The sequence below is a fragment of the Crocodylus siamensis genome, chromosome 6 (genome assembly GCF_052110815.1).
Source record: "Crocodylus siamensis isolate JL-2025a chromosome 6, ASM5211081v1, whole genome shotgun sequence".
In the NCBI taxonomy this organism is placed as follows: Eukaryota; Metazoa; Chordata; order Crocodylia; family Crocodylidae; genus Crocodylus; species Crocodylus siamensis.
The window spans coordinates 8,243,056-8,255,690 of record NC_143400.1 but is presented as its reverse complement, the minus strand read 5'-3'; the positions used below and the strand labels follow the sequence as shown (position 1 = coordinate 8,255,690).

Below are 12,635 nucleotides of genomic sequence, written 5' to 3'. Positions count from 1 at the left end.
TCTGTGTGCGTGCGTGTGTGTGTGTGTGTAGCTGTGCCTATATGTTTGTTAGGACATGCTATTCTCAGTAGATCAGCATTACTGAATTCCTGATGGATATAGGGTCGAGAGCTGTTCTCCAGCGTGCGTGTATGCTGTAAATAGCTACTCGGGTGTTTTATTACACGTGGTCAAGGTGACAGTTAGGATTGACTTTGTCCCTGCTTACAGCTTTGCGGGTTTAAGGAAAGATTGATCAATATGACCTTTCTAATAGCAAGCCCTGCTTCCAACATCATTGTCTGTACAGAGCAGCGATTTTTTTTTTTTTTTTTCCCACCCAGGGAACCAGGGAGAAGTGAGATTTTTTTTTTTTTTTCTTTTAAAGGGTGCCATGCAGTCTTAGCACTCTTAGGTGTGCAAACACATACACTATTCACAAGATAAACCCAGAGATTTCAGATCAGCTTCCAGAGTGTCTAAATCATCCTGTCGTACTCTGGTTTTCCTGAATTCTTTGCAAGCCAAATTGCTCTAGTATTTTTCCAGGAAAACAAGAGTGCAAGCAGAAAGCTGGGATTTTCTGACGAGGCCCAAGTCTAACAAGGATGAGAACCATTAGTAGAGGTACCTTGTGCGACCAAGCTGTGCTGGCAGCCTGGCTTTTCACAATGTTTTGGCCTGCGTGTTGCCCACATATCCGCTGCGTTAGCAAGTAGAGAGAGGATGTACCCTTGGCAGCTTTAAAGCACGTGCACGCCTTGGCATATAGCAAGCCCCAATTTGCAGCTCGGTTGCTGCCTTCTCTGTAAAGAGTCACAATCTCTCTGCCCCTGGAGAGCAAAATCAAACTTCCTTGCCAAAGTCCAACTCAGTGCAGTATGATGATTGGGAATTTGGACTTCGATAAGAAGGATATGGTGTTTCCAGTAGCAATACTGTTGGCAACAAGCTAATATACGGTGTAACTGAACACACGGATGGGGATTAGAAAGGGAGCCATAAGCATTTTTTAAAAAAATCTGGATGGAAATGCTTCAGAGCCACAGAGAACTTGTATCCCAGACTCAGCTGGAGGTTTTCACTTCATCTCTAGATTTATCTTTTTTTTTTTTTTTTTAAAGCAACTCAAACTCTCTCCCTACTTTCTTGCATGTCTGCAGTTGTGCAAAAAAAAAAAGTCCCTGGGGCTAGGATGTGAACCACTGACCATGCTAGATTGCGTGGATTTGGAGGAGCGGAAAAAAGCAAGAACAGTGTGGCTTAGATTTGGCGCTCCTCCCCACCCCCCAGCTTTTGGGGTGTTGGGGGTAGATGCTCTGCTTTTGGATTGAGACCTTTAAAGCTGCAGCCTCAATTCTGCCTCCCTTTGTGACTGCAGCGATTGCATAGCCTGTCATTTTCATCGCATAGCCTGTCGTTTTTCAGGTAGCTCCAGTGAACCCTGTTCCTTCGAAAAATTGTAGCTCCAGGTGCAGCCGCTCGTAAAGTTGAAGTCCTTTCCTCTCTTTGTCCTAGTGACTCAGGAGATTGTGTTTTCTGTAGTTGTCTGACCTGCAGAGTGGGAGTTTTAATAACTTAATCCCATGCTCCTGTTTTTAATCGTCCTCCCTCGGGGACGGCTTGGGACATGAGTTTGCTTCGGCTTGGCTCCAAACACCGTGGTTTGTGAACTCCCAGTTAGTGTTCAGCTCTTTATGGCCTGTCCTTTCTTGCAAAAGCAGGATCTGTTTGCTTTAAATGACCCATGGATTTGAGACCTGCACAGACCAGTACACAGTACAAAAAGGTGCTACATTGGCAGAGGAAAAGCTGCAGAAAATAAAATCGCCTCTTATCCAGCGCTGGCACAACCTGTTTGTGGCACACGGGGGAGTGCAAGCAAGCAAGCTTAAATGCAGCATTTTTTTACCCCCCCAAAAGAAGCAAACTTGCTGCAGAGCAACCCAAAGATGACAGAAAGAGTCCTGTGAGGCTGGTGTTTTTATAGGGATTGACTTTAATTTATAGCAGCACTCTCTATTCAGAGTCTGGGGAATGCAGCAATAAACTCCAATATTGCAACACGCTTGCAGTGTAAAAAATAAAAAGTCCAGCACTTACTCGTGTGTTCTCCCAGGTAGGCTGTGTGTGTGTCCACGTGCAAATCATGCGGTGAGGTGTTCAAGCCTATGTCCTCCCAAAGGTTTCCCGTTGGTTAACGCTAGCAGGAATTTGTTTCAAACCCCACATCGGATCAGGGACCCTCCAGAGGTGCTCTGCTTTTTACCTTGCCAAGACGCTTGTTTCTGAAACAGGCTTCAAAACGCTGATGATTTCTCAAGTGCCGGCTCATCACAAGGTGCGATGCGTCGGAAAAGGAGTTACGACTCTTTGTATTCAAGGCAGGCAGGACTATAATCAGAGCTGGCAGAAGCTGGAAATCCCATTGGGTGGGGAAGCTTTTCAGCCTCTGTTTTTAATTTGAAATAAGCCGAAAAATTTAGTCTCAAAAGCCGCGGCAGTTGCTTCCGTCCCCCTCAATTTTTACGATGAAGTGTTGACGGGCTTGCATTTCGGTCTGCAGATCGTTCTATGAATGACACGGCGCAATGTGGAAACCAATTGCTTTTGACTTTTTTTGGCCAAAAACAGAAAGGACTTTTTTTTTTTTTTTAAACAAAAACGCGTCAATTTGAGGGGAAAATGGCTTTTTAAATAGAAAACTGTCCCGTCAGGTTATTTTAGGTGGCTCTACCTATGTTTGCTTGAAATGGAGCAAATACTGCCAGAAATCTCCAAGGCTCTGGAACATGAACGCAGAGTGCAACCTTTTGTAATTACCCTGGTACTGCTCATGCCAAACTGCCCAAATGAGCATATCAGAAAATTACCATGTGTATTTGGGGGTCTCTCTCTTTTGATTCTTTAGGATTCGTGATTTTTAACCTGTTTTGCCGAAGCTACCTAGAAACTTGTCGTTCCTCCCCCCCACACTTTTTAAAAGGAAAGCAGAGGTGTTTCTTTATAATGATTTTAAGAACTGCAGAAACAGTTTGGAGGCTGGTGATAAAATCAGCAGAGGTGGCAGGGTTCTGCCAATGCTGCCATAACCATCTGAATGGTTATTGTTCGGTGCCCAGTGCAAGCCAGCCGTGGCCTATGATTAGATCTGAGGCTGCTCTGCCCTCCTTCATTGCATGGATCTCCTGCTGCAAACGGTCTGATGGCGGCACCCGGCCTAATCCAAATCACCTGGCTGTTCCCTCCTGTTCATCCCGTTGGGCTGGCTGCATCCCGTCGTGAAGGTTTTATGCTGCCTGTGGCAAAGGTGGTCTCTTCCTTCCATGCACACCACACCCCAGGTCCTTCTTCCAATCTATAGACGCCCTCATGGTACAAACTCGGGGCAGTAACCAGGTCACGCTTCCTGTGCTGCAGGTACTGGCATGTGGAGTGGCTGTGCAAGGCTGTGTGTGTCGGCTTGTTTATTCACTTGCTGGTGTTTGAATAGAGTCCTGGGTTTGTACAAAATCCTTGGCTCAAAGCCTGCTCGAATCCAGGGTTACATTTGGCTGCCGGCTGATCGGTGTCTGCATCGCATAACTTCCCAGTGCTTTTGCAGCTATGTCAGCGGAAGTAAATCCGGGCTCCTACCAAGGCTTCTCTCCAAGGCACTGCCAGAGGACTAAGGAGCAGCAAGAAAATGAGGCTTATTTTCTGTCTTGGGCAATTTAATAAATCCAAAGGATCCAAAGCTAAATCCAAGAGGAATCACTCTGCTGATCAAGTCTGGCTGCCTGCACAATAGGGAGGTGGTACTCTCCCCTACCTTGGGGGTCTTCAAGAGGAGACTGGACAAGCACCTGGCTGTCGTCATCTGACCCCAGCGCTCTTTCCTGCCCAGGGCAGGGGGTCGGACTCGATGACCTACTGAGGTCCCTTCCGACCCTAACCTCTATGAATAGAGCCCACAAAACTTCACCGGCGATTTCTGTATTAGTGGCTTTTTCTGCAAGCCAGGAGTAAATAGCTGACCAAAGGAGCGCTAGGGGAACGGCTGTGTGACGGGGAGGTCTCTAGGTCAGATGCAAAGCCAAAGATGATGAGATGTGGCAGAACTTGCTTGCGGTGTAAACAAGCCAGTGACATTCAAAACTAGGGCACTGGCAAACGGCTTTGTGGAGCGAGTGCTGGCAGCGCATCCAGATGTAGACTCCAGCAAGTGAAGACATGTCGACAAATTAAGAAACCAGGTCCGATGCAGGAGATAATGTTTTTGCTGGATGAAGCCCAGAAATGCACGGGGAGGAAAACGTCTATACTTGGCTCTCTGAAGACAAGACCTAAGGAGCTGGATCCGGAAAGATGCTGCCTGATGAAGGGCGTTTGTGCCCAAAAGCTTGCAATTAAAGGATTTTTATTTGATTTTTATTTTTTCTTTGCAAAAATCTAGTTGGTCTAACACAAGATATCACCTCTGCCACGAGTTATGATTCAGTTACAAGAGACTCATTCACTGGGAATGTGGGCAGAGGCGAAAGAAGACTAGAAAGGTTGGAGAGGAATAGTGGAGCTGGCCAACTGAGACGGGAGCAGCATTCCCCAAGCGAGGCAGAAAATCCTTCTGGGGAAAAAAGGCACCAAGGGTGAGTCAGCTTTGGCCTACCTAGCAGAAAGCTAGAAAACAAGCTGCTAAAGTACACACTTAGTGGTGCTCAAAAGAAAAGCTATTTTGGTCGACTGAGCAAGAATGAGGGACACGGGAGCCTAGCAAGTCACTCTGGCTTTTGCATGGTACCGCAGCCAGTTGCTCCCTGTGAATCTGGTGCCAGGTGGAAGCTTTCTCTCATTCCCGTTTCAATGGATGCTGCCTTGAAGACGGCCAAGTCTGGTGCCAGCCAGGAATAGGGTGTTTGCATCGCAGGCTATTCTTGCTGCGTGGCCCCAGCAGAAATGGCACGGCCCGTGAACCGAGGTTCCCGGCCACCTGGAGCAAGGACAGGTGAAACGTCAGAACTGCTGCTTTCCTCTTCACACGTGTGAATGTTTGCTTCCTAACCTCTGTCAGGTGAGGGCTGCCTAAAGATAAAAGCCGAACATAAAATTTGCATAAAAAGAACTGCATTTACATTTCCCTCCCTAGATTAAAAACCCATCCCAGCTTCCCTCTTTCCTCCGCTCCCAGTTGGTCTCGCAAGTCCCGCCATTCGTCATAGCGCCATGCTTGGTCTTTTTTTTTTTCTTCTCCCCCCCCCCCCCCACTCTTGGGGATCTCCCAATTTTGAGGACTCCTCTTTATTTGCTGTATCTGATCATCACAACTCATGTCTGATGGCAGAGCTCAAGGGACATGTCTGAACTCTGGAGCTGGGTGGCGTATTGCTCAGAGACGTGCGTTCCCCTGTCTAATGCAAAGCTGCACCCTTTGCTTCTGCAGGCAAAATTTTAGCCCCCGCAAGTGATGCGCACTACACATCATCCCCTTCTTCAGCACCAGCTTGCAACCCTGGCCAGGGATCCAGTCCTCCTGTGCCCTGCGCTGCCCCCCTTTTCCCCCGGCCACCCCTTCTTAGTTGCCCTCTGATGGCTGATCCCATTTTATTGCCGGGGTGTCAATATTTAACGACACTTTGAGGAGGGGCAGAGCCCAGGTGACGGCATTGTTATGCCAGAAAGTGTTTCATGACTGCTATCAACCTGTTCTGTTCTGTAGACAGTTGCTGAGCTGCCAGGAGCTCCACGTGTCATCTCTTTTCCCCTTTCCAGACTCTTGCCAAATCCTCCTAGCAGAGGCCCAGAATATTTTGCTGAAGCTGTGGCATGCAAAAGTTATTGCCTCGCAGACAGAAACGCCATCCAGTTCAGTACAAGCACTGGCTGAGCAAAGCAAGATCCCCCTTTTTTTTCCCCCCCCAGCTTGGTTCTTGCCACTTTGTTCTTCCATCGTCTAGTTCTGGCTGCTGCCGCCTGGAGCTTTCTGGCTGTGAATTGGTCCATAATCAGGTTTTAGTTCATGGTTTGGACTTGTTCCACTATGAAAATTTATATAAAGCTCTTAGACGCTCTGACCCAATCCAGTTCCTCCCAGGTAATGAGGTTACTGCTCCTTTTTTTATGTTGGGACTCTAGAACTTGTGACTGCCTTCAGCTGACGTATTTGCAACTCTGTTCTTCAATGGTAAGATGCAAAGGAAACTTTCCGACTGCCAGGCAACCCTGAGCTTGCGTCCAAAAGCTCAGGTCCAGCACACTGGGGTGCTCCATAGTGCAGCGGTGCTTGCAGAACGTGACTTCCGGGGTAGGAACTGCTGCAAGGGAACGGGCCCTGGACGTGGGCAGATGGAGAAGAGGGGGGTGCAGGTCGTGAGGTGCCTCCTTGCACATGATGCAACATTATTTTTTAACTGGAGAAAATGTAACTAGAAACTTTATTCCTAGGCTAGGGGTCTAGGGCTGTACTGAAGCACAATCAAATATACCTTCCTGGGAATAAAAAAAAAAAAAAAAGTCTTCTGGGCTGTGAAATGGGAGCTTCAGTTACCAGGAGCAGCCAACACAGCAGAATTGCAGAACAAAGGCTAGTATGATTGGATCATCACAACTATTACAAAGGAGAGAGGTCTGTTAAAACTGGGGAATAAAGAGTTTAGAAGGGATCAGGTAGATTATACTGAGCGATGAAGTCAATGGACTCCCTCAGTATTGCCCGAGTAGAAAGACTGCTGCTGCTACCACTGCCAAGTAGCTGGCTTTCAACTTTGGGTGGAGCAGAAATCAAAGGAGGGGTGGAAGTGCACCAGCGCAGCCCTCCCTGGATTGGCCCCAGCCCTTGCCGGATTTTGGAGCCTGTGAATGCTACCATAAATTCCATCTCCAACCAAATGAACAGCGGGGATAGTTATGAAATGACTTGTAACTGGTAGGAAATAGCTGCCAACCTTCACTCACCCACTGGTAAGCCCGTATCTGGAGTCCTGTGTCTATACTATGGAAAGAATGTGGACAAATTGGAGCAAGTCCAGCTCAGGGGAATGAAAATGGTTGGGAGGGCTGGGGCACAGGAGGCTGAGGGAATTGGGCTTATTTAGTCTGCAGAAGAGAAGACTGACTCCCTTCAACTCCTTCCATCCAAAGAGGATGGAGCCAGACTGTTCAGTGGGTTTAGATGACAGAACAAGGAGCAATGGGCTCAAGTTGCAGCAAGACAAGTTGAGGTTGGATATTAGGAAAAACTTTCTCACTAGTGAATACCTGGAATGGGTTACCTAGAGAGGTGGTGGACTCTCCATCCTTGGAGGCTTTTAAGACCCAGCTAGACAAAGCCTTGGCTGGGGTGATCTAGGTGGGGCTGGTCCTGCTTTGAGCAGAGAGTTGAACTAAATGTGACCTCCCTCCCAACCTTCATTTTCTATGATTCATCACACCATTGAACTTAACCAGCATCCACCTGCCCTGCAGCATAGGTCAGCTCTTGGGGAATTCCCTGTGGCCTCAGCAGAGGAGCTAGTGTGAAAATAGCCAAGTCTGGCTAGCACTGCAAGGGAGTTGGGAGGTGCGAGGTATAGGGAAGCAGCTGCCGCTGGAAGTACTGGCATCTGCTGAAGGATTTTAGTGCATGGTGGGTATCCTGGACCAGGGGTTGGGAACCTTTGAGCTGAATTAATAGAGCTGGGTCTAAGGCAGGATGCCCTGAGCTAAGGACTTCCCCACTGCCACATGCCAATGCTGCCAACCACAAGCTGCAGGTTGCGGACCCCTTTCCTGCATGTTTTGAGGTCTGTAAAACTTGGAAATACGTTAAGTGGTATTAAGATTTTTGCATGGAGCAGTGAGTGCTGTGTTAAAGGCATTTTTTGATGTTGAATCAAGCTCTTGCGAATCAGGGTGCCTGAAGCTGAGATGACTGCTATCTCCTCTCCAGGCTGCCACTACCTTATGGCTGGGGCCTCAGGTTTTCTAGATCTCGTTCTTTTCCGGTTTAAAGCTGCCAAGTTATAAATGTAATGGCCATTTAATGTTATGGCTAGGGAAGCAACTTAATTACTGAACAAGGCACTTCTGTGCCGTGCTGATGATATAACAGCCATTACACAGGCAATGAATAAGCGACTAAGTATCTTTGTCAAAGACAACTGCTGGCTAAAGACATCTGTCTCCTGCCAGGACGTAAGGAGCTGCTAGCATGGATTTTGCAAGTCTGGAAGACTCAGAATAATTGCATTGCCCTAATTTTCTGGTTTCTGTGCATCTGGTCATTGGTCTGCCATTCATCCTTCTTCGCATCCTATAGGAATAGGGAAAGGAGCTCAAAATCACCAGCCTAAACTAAGCTTTTATTTTCTTTTGTGTCTCCCAAGGTTGAGTCTGTTGGATCCACTTTGCTACTGTCATCTCTTCCTTCATGGCTGAGAGTAAGTGAAAACTCTGTGGGTTTTGTGGGGTTGTTTTTTATTTTCCTGTGCTGTCCTCTTCTTCCTCCTCTTGTGCATGGGATGTACGTGTCCTGTCTCCTGCACCACAGATTAAAGAGAGACATTTCTCGCTTCCCAGCCACCATTCAGGGTCCTCTCTGGTGCCTCTTGTTTCTCACTATTCTGGCTCACTTCTCTGTATCTTGTCACTGGACAGACCCGTACACGTGTCTCTGCATTCTTGTAGCTCCCTGCATTACCCGTCGATTTTTTTTTTTTCTTTCTTTATTTATTTTGTGTGTGTGTGTGTGTGTGTGGGAGAGGCATCTCCTCCTGGTTATGGCTTTCTTTTTTTTTTTTTTTTTTTTTTTTTAAATTCCACTCCACTAGCTCTTCTTGGCAACTTTTTGACTGCCGATGAGCCATCACATCTCCTTCTCCAGGCAACGCTGACTGCATCATACCTGCAGGCAGTATGTGGGTTCCCACCACCGCCCCCTGAATATCAGACGCCTCCCAGAAATCCTCATTTTGTCGTCCGGTTAAATTTGCTGAGCCACAGCGGTGAGGGACCATGCCAGCCCCCACCCACACACAGCTTTAAGACATGGTGGTAAACACATGACTCATCAGCCAGCTCTTTGCTCTCAGCCACTGCCCCGCAGAAATGTAGACTCTGACCAGACGGAAACCTTTAAGAAAGTTCGACGTTGCATGGACGGGGAGTTCTAGCTTGAACCCAAAGCAGGCCCTCCACGCTCTGCTTTCTTGTGATGGCTTCACAGGTCGTGTTGCTGGACAGGTGCAGAGGACAGCTACGTCTCGATGTATATGGAAGGCCCTGTACGTACCGTGTCCATTGTGCGCAGGCTGGGTACACCTGCTGCCTAGTGCACTCCGCACCACACGTCAGCAGAACTCTTTTAAGAGGTGACTTGTTAGGTGCCTCCATCCCCACTCGCATGTCATCTCGGGCTCGGAGTCTCTGGCACCACCTACAAGTAGAAACAAGTTGCCGTGCTAATTGGGGTGCTAATTAGAGAGAAGTTCAGGTGCTCCCAGTGTGGCCAGCCTGAGTCTCCTCCTCTCCATAGATTGAACTCCTCCATATATCACCTCCCACCTTGCTTTATTTCCCAGTCTTTATCTCCCTAGAAGCTTATATGGCTCTGTCATCCTAATACGTGAGGCACCTTGATCTTCCAAGAGTGCTCTGTGTGGGAAGTCAGTGCTCGGTTCCCCCTGCTCCAAATGGAGAGTGCAGGCATAGAAAGGCTTGACTTGACAAGGGGGCACAGGAAGTGTGTAGCAGAAAACCCCAGTCTTGTGTCGCAGGCTTGTCCCCAGACAGAACCACAGCCCCTCCTCTGATCACTCTTATTTTGCAGCAGGTGAAAGGCCACTGACCTCCTGGTTACCCAATTTGTTGACCTAACGGGCACCAAGTCGATTTAGCGCAGTTGGTTATAATTTGGTGCTAATAACACCAAGATTGCAGGTTCAATCTCTGGTTGGAATAGATGGTTGGTTTTCATTTGTGGACCCCTAAAAAAGACAAATGGAGGTGCAGACTCCTTTGAATTGCAAGTGTTGGGTGTTCACCCATGTTTGATCGTTGTTATCTTTTGCAGACCCTGTAGTCATAGTCTGGAGACCCCCAGGGGTCTGCAGACCACAGGCTGAAAACCCCTAGACTCTTGAAGTCCCTTCCAACTTTACTCCTCTATGAAAAATCCTACCTTGCTGTTACTCAGCAGTGGCTAACAATAGGGTGTGACTTAATTGCTCCACAAGGCAATCAGCTGTTAGTTAACTGGTCCCATTCACAATTAGTGGGAGGGTTTTTGCATGTCACTCGCCTGCAGAGAAGGTCAGACACCTACACGTGGCTGTGGCATGGAATCCGTACTAGTGCTACGCTCAATTGTGCCATACAATCCATGCTACGCCGATGAGGTTTTTCCAGTTATTGGGCATGTAACCACAGCGGTTTTCTGATGACCGCTTCCTCCATGGGTTGTCTGGAGGTGTCCCAGTGCACTATCCCAATTGTTGACTCAGTAACAGCCTTCTCAGCCAGCTTGGAGTGTGGCTGCTGTTGCTTTGGCTATTCATTCTTAGTCAAAAGTGCAGAGAAGCTTGAACTTTCCCTGTCCTTCAAAGATTTAACCTCCAGTTTGCTCTGTGATGGGACTCGGACTTTGCTGCACACTTTAAGACCTGTGACCTCAGTACAGGATGGATTACAACCTTTCTGTTTGATCTTGATCGGATCAAAAAAAAATGGGTCACTCTTTTAATGCACCCAAATGTGAAACTGCATTGATGGTTTTTTGGGGGTTTTTTTTGGATTTTTTGCTAGATCAGAAGAACACAAACAAGGGCAACTGTTTTTAGCTGGGTCATTTTTGGTTTTTACGTGAGCAGAGGAATGAATGTCAGCCTGATGAATGAGCAGCCTGCCCTGGGGGTGGGGGAATACTCTGGAGAGACCTACACGGGGCTCTGAGATCTCAGTTTCATTATGGTATTGACTAACACTTTTTTCCAATAAGTCAGCAGAATTATAGTGCTGAGATGCTCTTCCCATGGGAATAACAGGGTATCTGCCCTTCATAGTTTCATAGTTTCTAGGGTTGGAAGGGACCTGAGCAAATAATCTAGTCCGACCCCCTGCCATGGCAGGAAAGAGTACCGGGGTCAAACGACCCCAGCAAGATGTTCACCTAACCTCCTCTTAAACACCTCCAGGGTAGGAGCCTGCACCACTTCTCTTGGAAGCTGGTTCCAGGCCCTAGCCGCCCTGACCGTGAAGTCGCGCCTCCTGATGTCTAGCCTAAACCTACCCTCTGCCAGCTTGTGACCGTTATTCCTGGTCACTCCTGGCGGTGCTCGGGGGAACAGGGACTCCCCCAATGCCTGCTGGTCCCCTCTGACTAGTTTATAACAGGCCACAAGATCCCCCCTCAGCCTTCTCTTGTGGAGGCTGAACAGGTTCAGGTCCCGTAGCCTCTCTTCACAGGGCCTGCCCTGCTGCCCCCGATCATGCGAGTGGCCTCCTCTGGACCCTCTCCATGCTGTCCACATCCCTCCTGAAGTGTGGCGCCCAGAACTGGACGCAGTACTCCAGCTGTGGCCTGACCAGTGCCGCATAGAGGGGGAGGATCACCTCCTTGGACCTGCTCGAGATGCATCTGTGGATGCATGACAAGGTGCGGCTGGCCTTCCTGACCGCGTCCCCACACTGCCGGCCCATGTTCATCTTGGAGTCAGTGATGACCCCCAGATCCCTTTCCGCCTCCGTGCTGACAAGAGGGGAGTTCCCCAACCTGTAAGTATGGTGCCGGTTGTTCCTCCCCAGGTGCATCACCTTGCACTTGTCTGTGTTGAAACCCATCCTATTCTCGTCCGCCCACCCTTGTAACCTGTCTAGGTCTGATTGTAACCTGTTGCTTCCTTCTAGTGTGCCCACGTCCCCCCACTTCTTAGTGTCATCAGCAAATTTGAACAGGTGCTTTTTACCCCCTCATCCAAATTGCTGATGAAGATGTTGAACAGTGCGGGCCCGAGGACCGAGCCCGGGGGGACCCCACTGCCCACGTCCTTCCAGGCTGAGAAGGACCCATCCACCACCACTCTCTGGGTGCGGCCCTCCAGCCAGCTGGCGACCCATTTGACTGCGTGGGTGTCTACACCACAGCCCCCCAGTTTCTTAATGAGAACAGGGTGAGAGACAGTGTCAAAAGCCTTCCGGTAGTCCAGGAAGACAATGTCCACTGCTACCCCTGCATCTAATGATCTGGTGATCTCATCGTAAAAGGCCACCAGGTTGGTCTGACAGGACCTGCCACTGATGAACCCGTGTTGGTTGCCCCTAAGCATGCAGTCCCCTGCTGGCCCCTCCTGGATGTGTGCCAGCATAATTTTCTCAAACAGCTTGTCTAGGATCGAGGTGAGACTAACCGGCCTATAGTTTCCCGGGTCCTCCTTCCTGCCTTTTTTGAAGATGGGGACCACGCTGGCCCTCTTCCAGTCCTCCGGCACCTCACCAGAGCACCACGAGTGCTCGTAAAGCCGTGCCAGGGGACTTGCAGTGACCTTGGCCAATTCCTTTAGAACTCTAGGGTGGAGATCATCCGGGCCGGCTGACTTGAATACGTCCAACCCCTCCAGAAGCTCCCTAACTAAATCCTCGTTAACCCGTGGCCCAGGTGTGCCTCCCTCTATTCTCATCATAAGGGGATGAGAATAGTTTGATTGCAA

The 12,635-nt window shown here is 48.8% G+C and overlaps 1 protein-coding gene across 4 annotated transcripts in view; it reads left to right on the top strand.

Annotated features, from left to right (window-relative positions):
* The window catches only part of VDR (vitamin D receptor), an 81,638-nt gene that overhangs the window by 18,179 nt on the left and 50,824 nt on the right, over positions 1–12,635 (top strand). For 2 of the 4 annotated variants that reach the window (XM_090052099.1, XM_090052100.1), the window contains exon 3: positions 8,319–8,372. The exons of the other annotated variants lie outside the window; for them this stretch is intronic. In XM_090052099.1, the coding sequence (XP_089908225.1) occupies positions 8,363–8,372 (10 nt within the window). In that variant the 5' untranslated portion in view covers positions 8,319–8,362. The remainder of the gene's footprint in view (positions 1–8,318; positions 8,373–12,635) is intronic. 4 annotated transcript variants of the gene reach the window in all.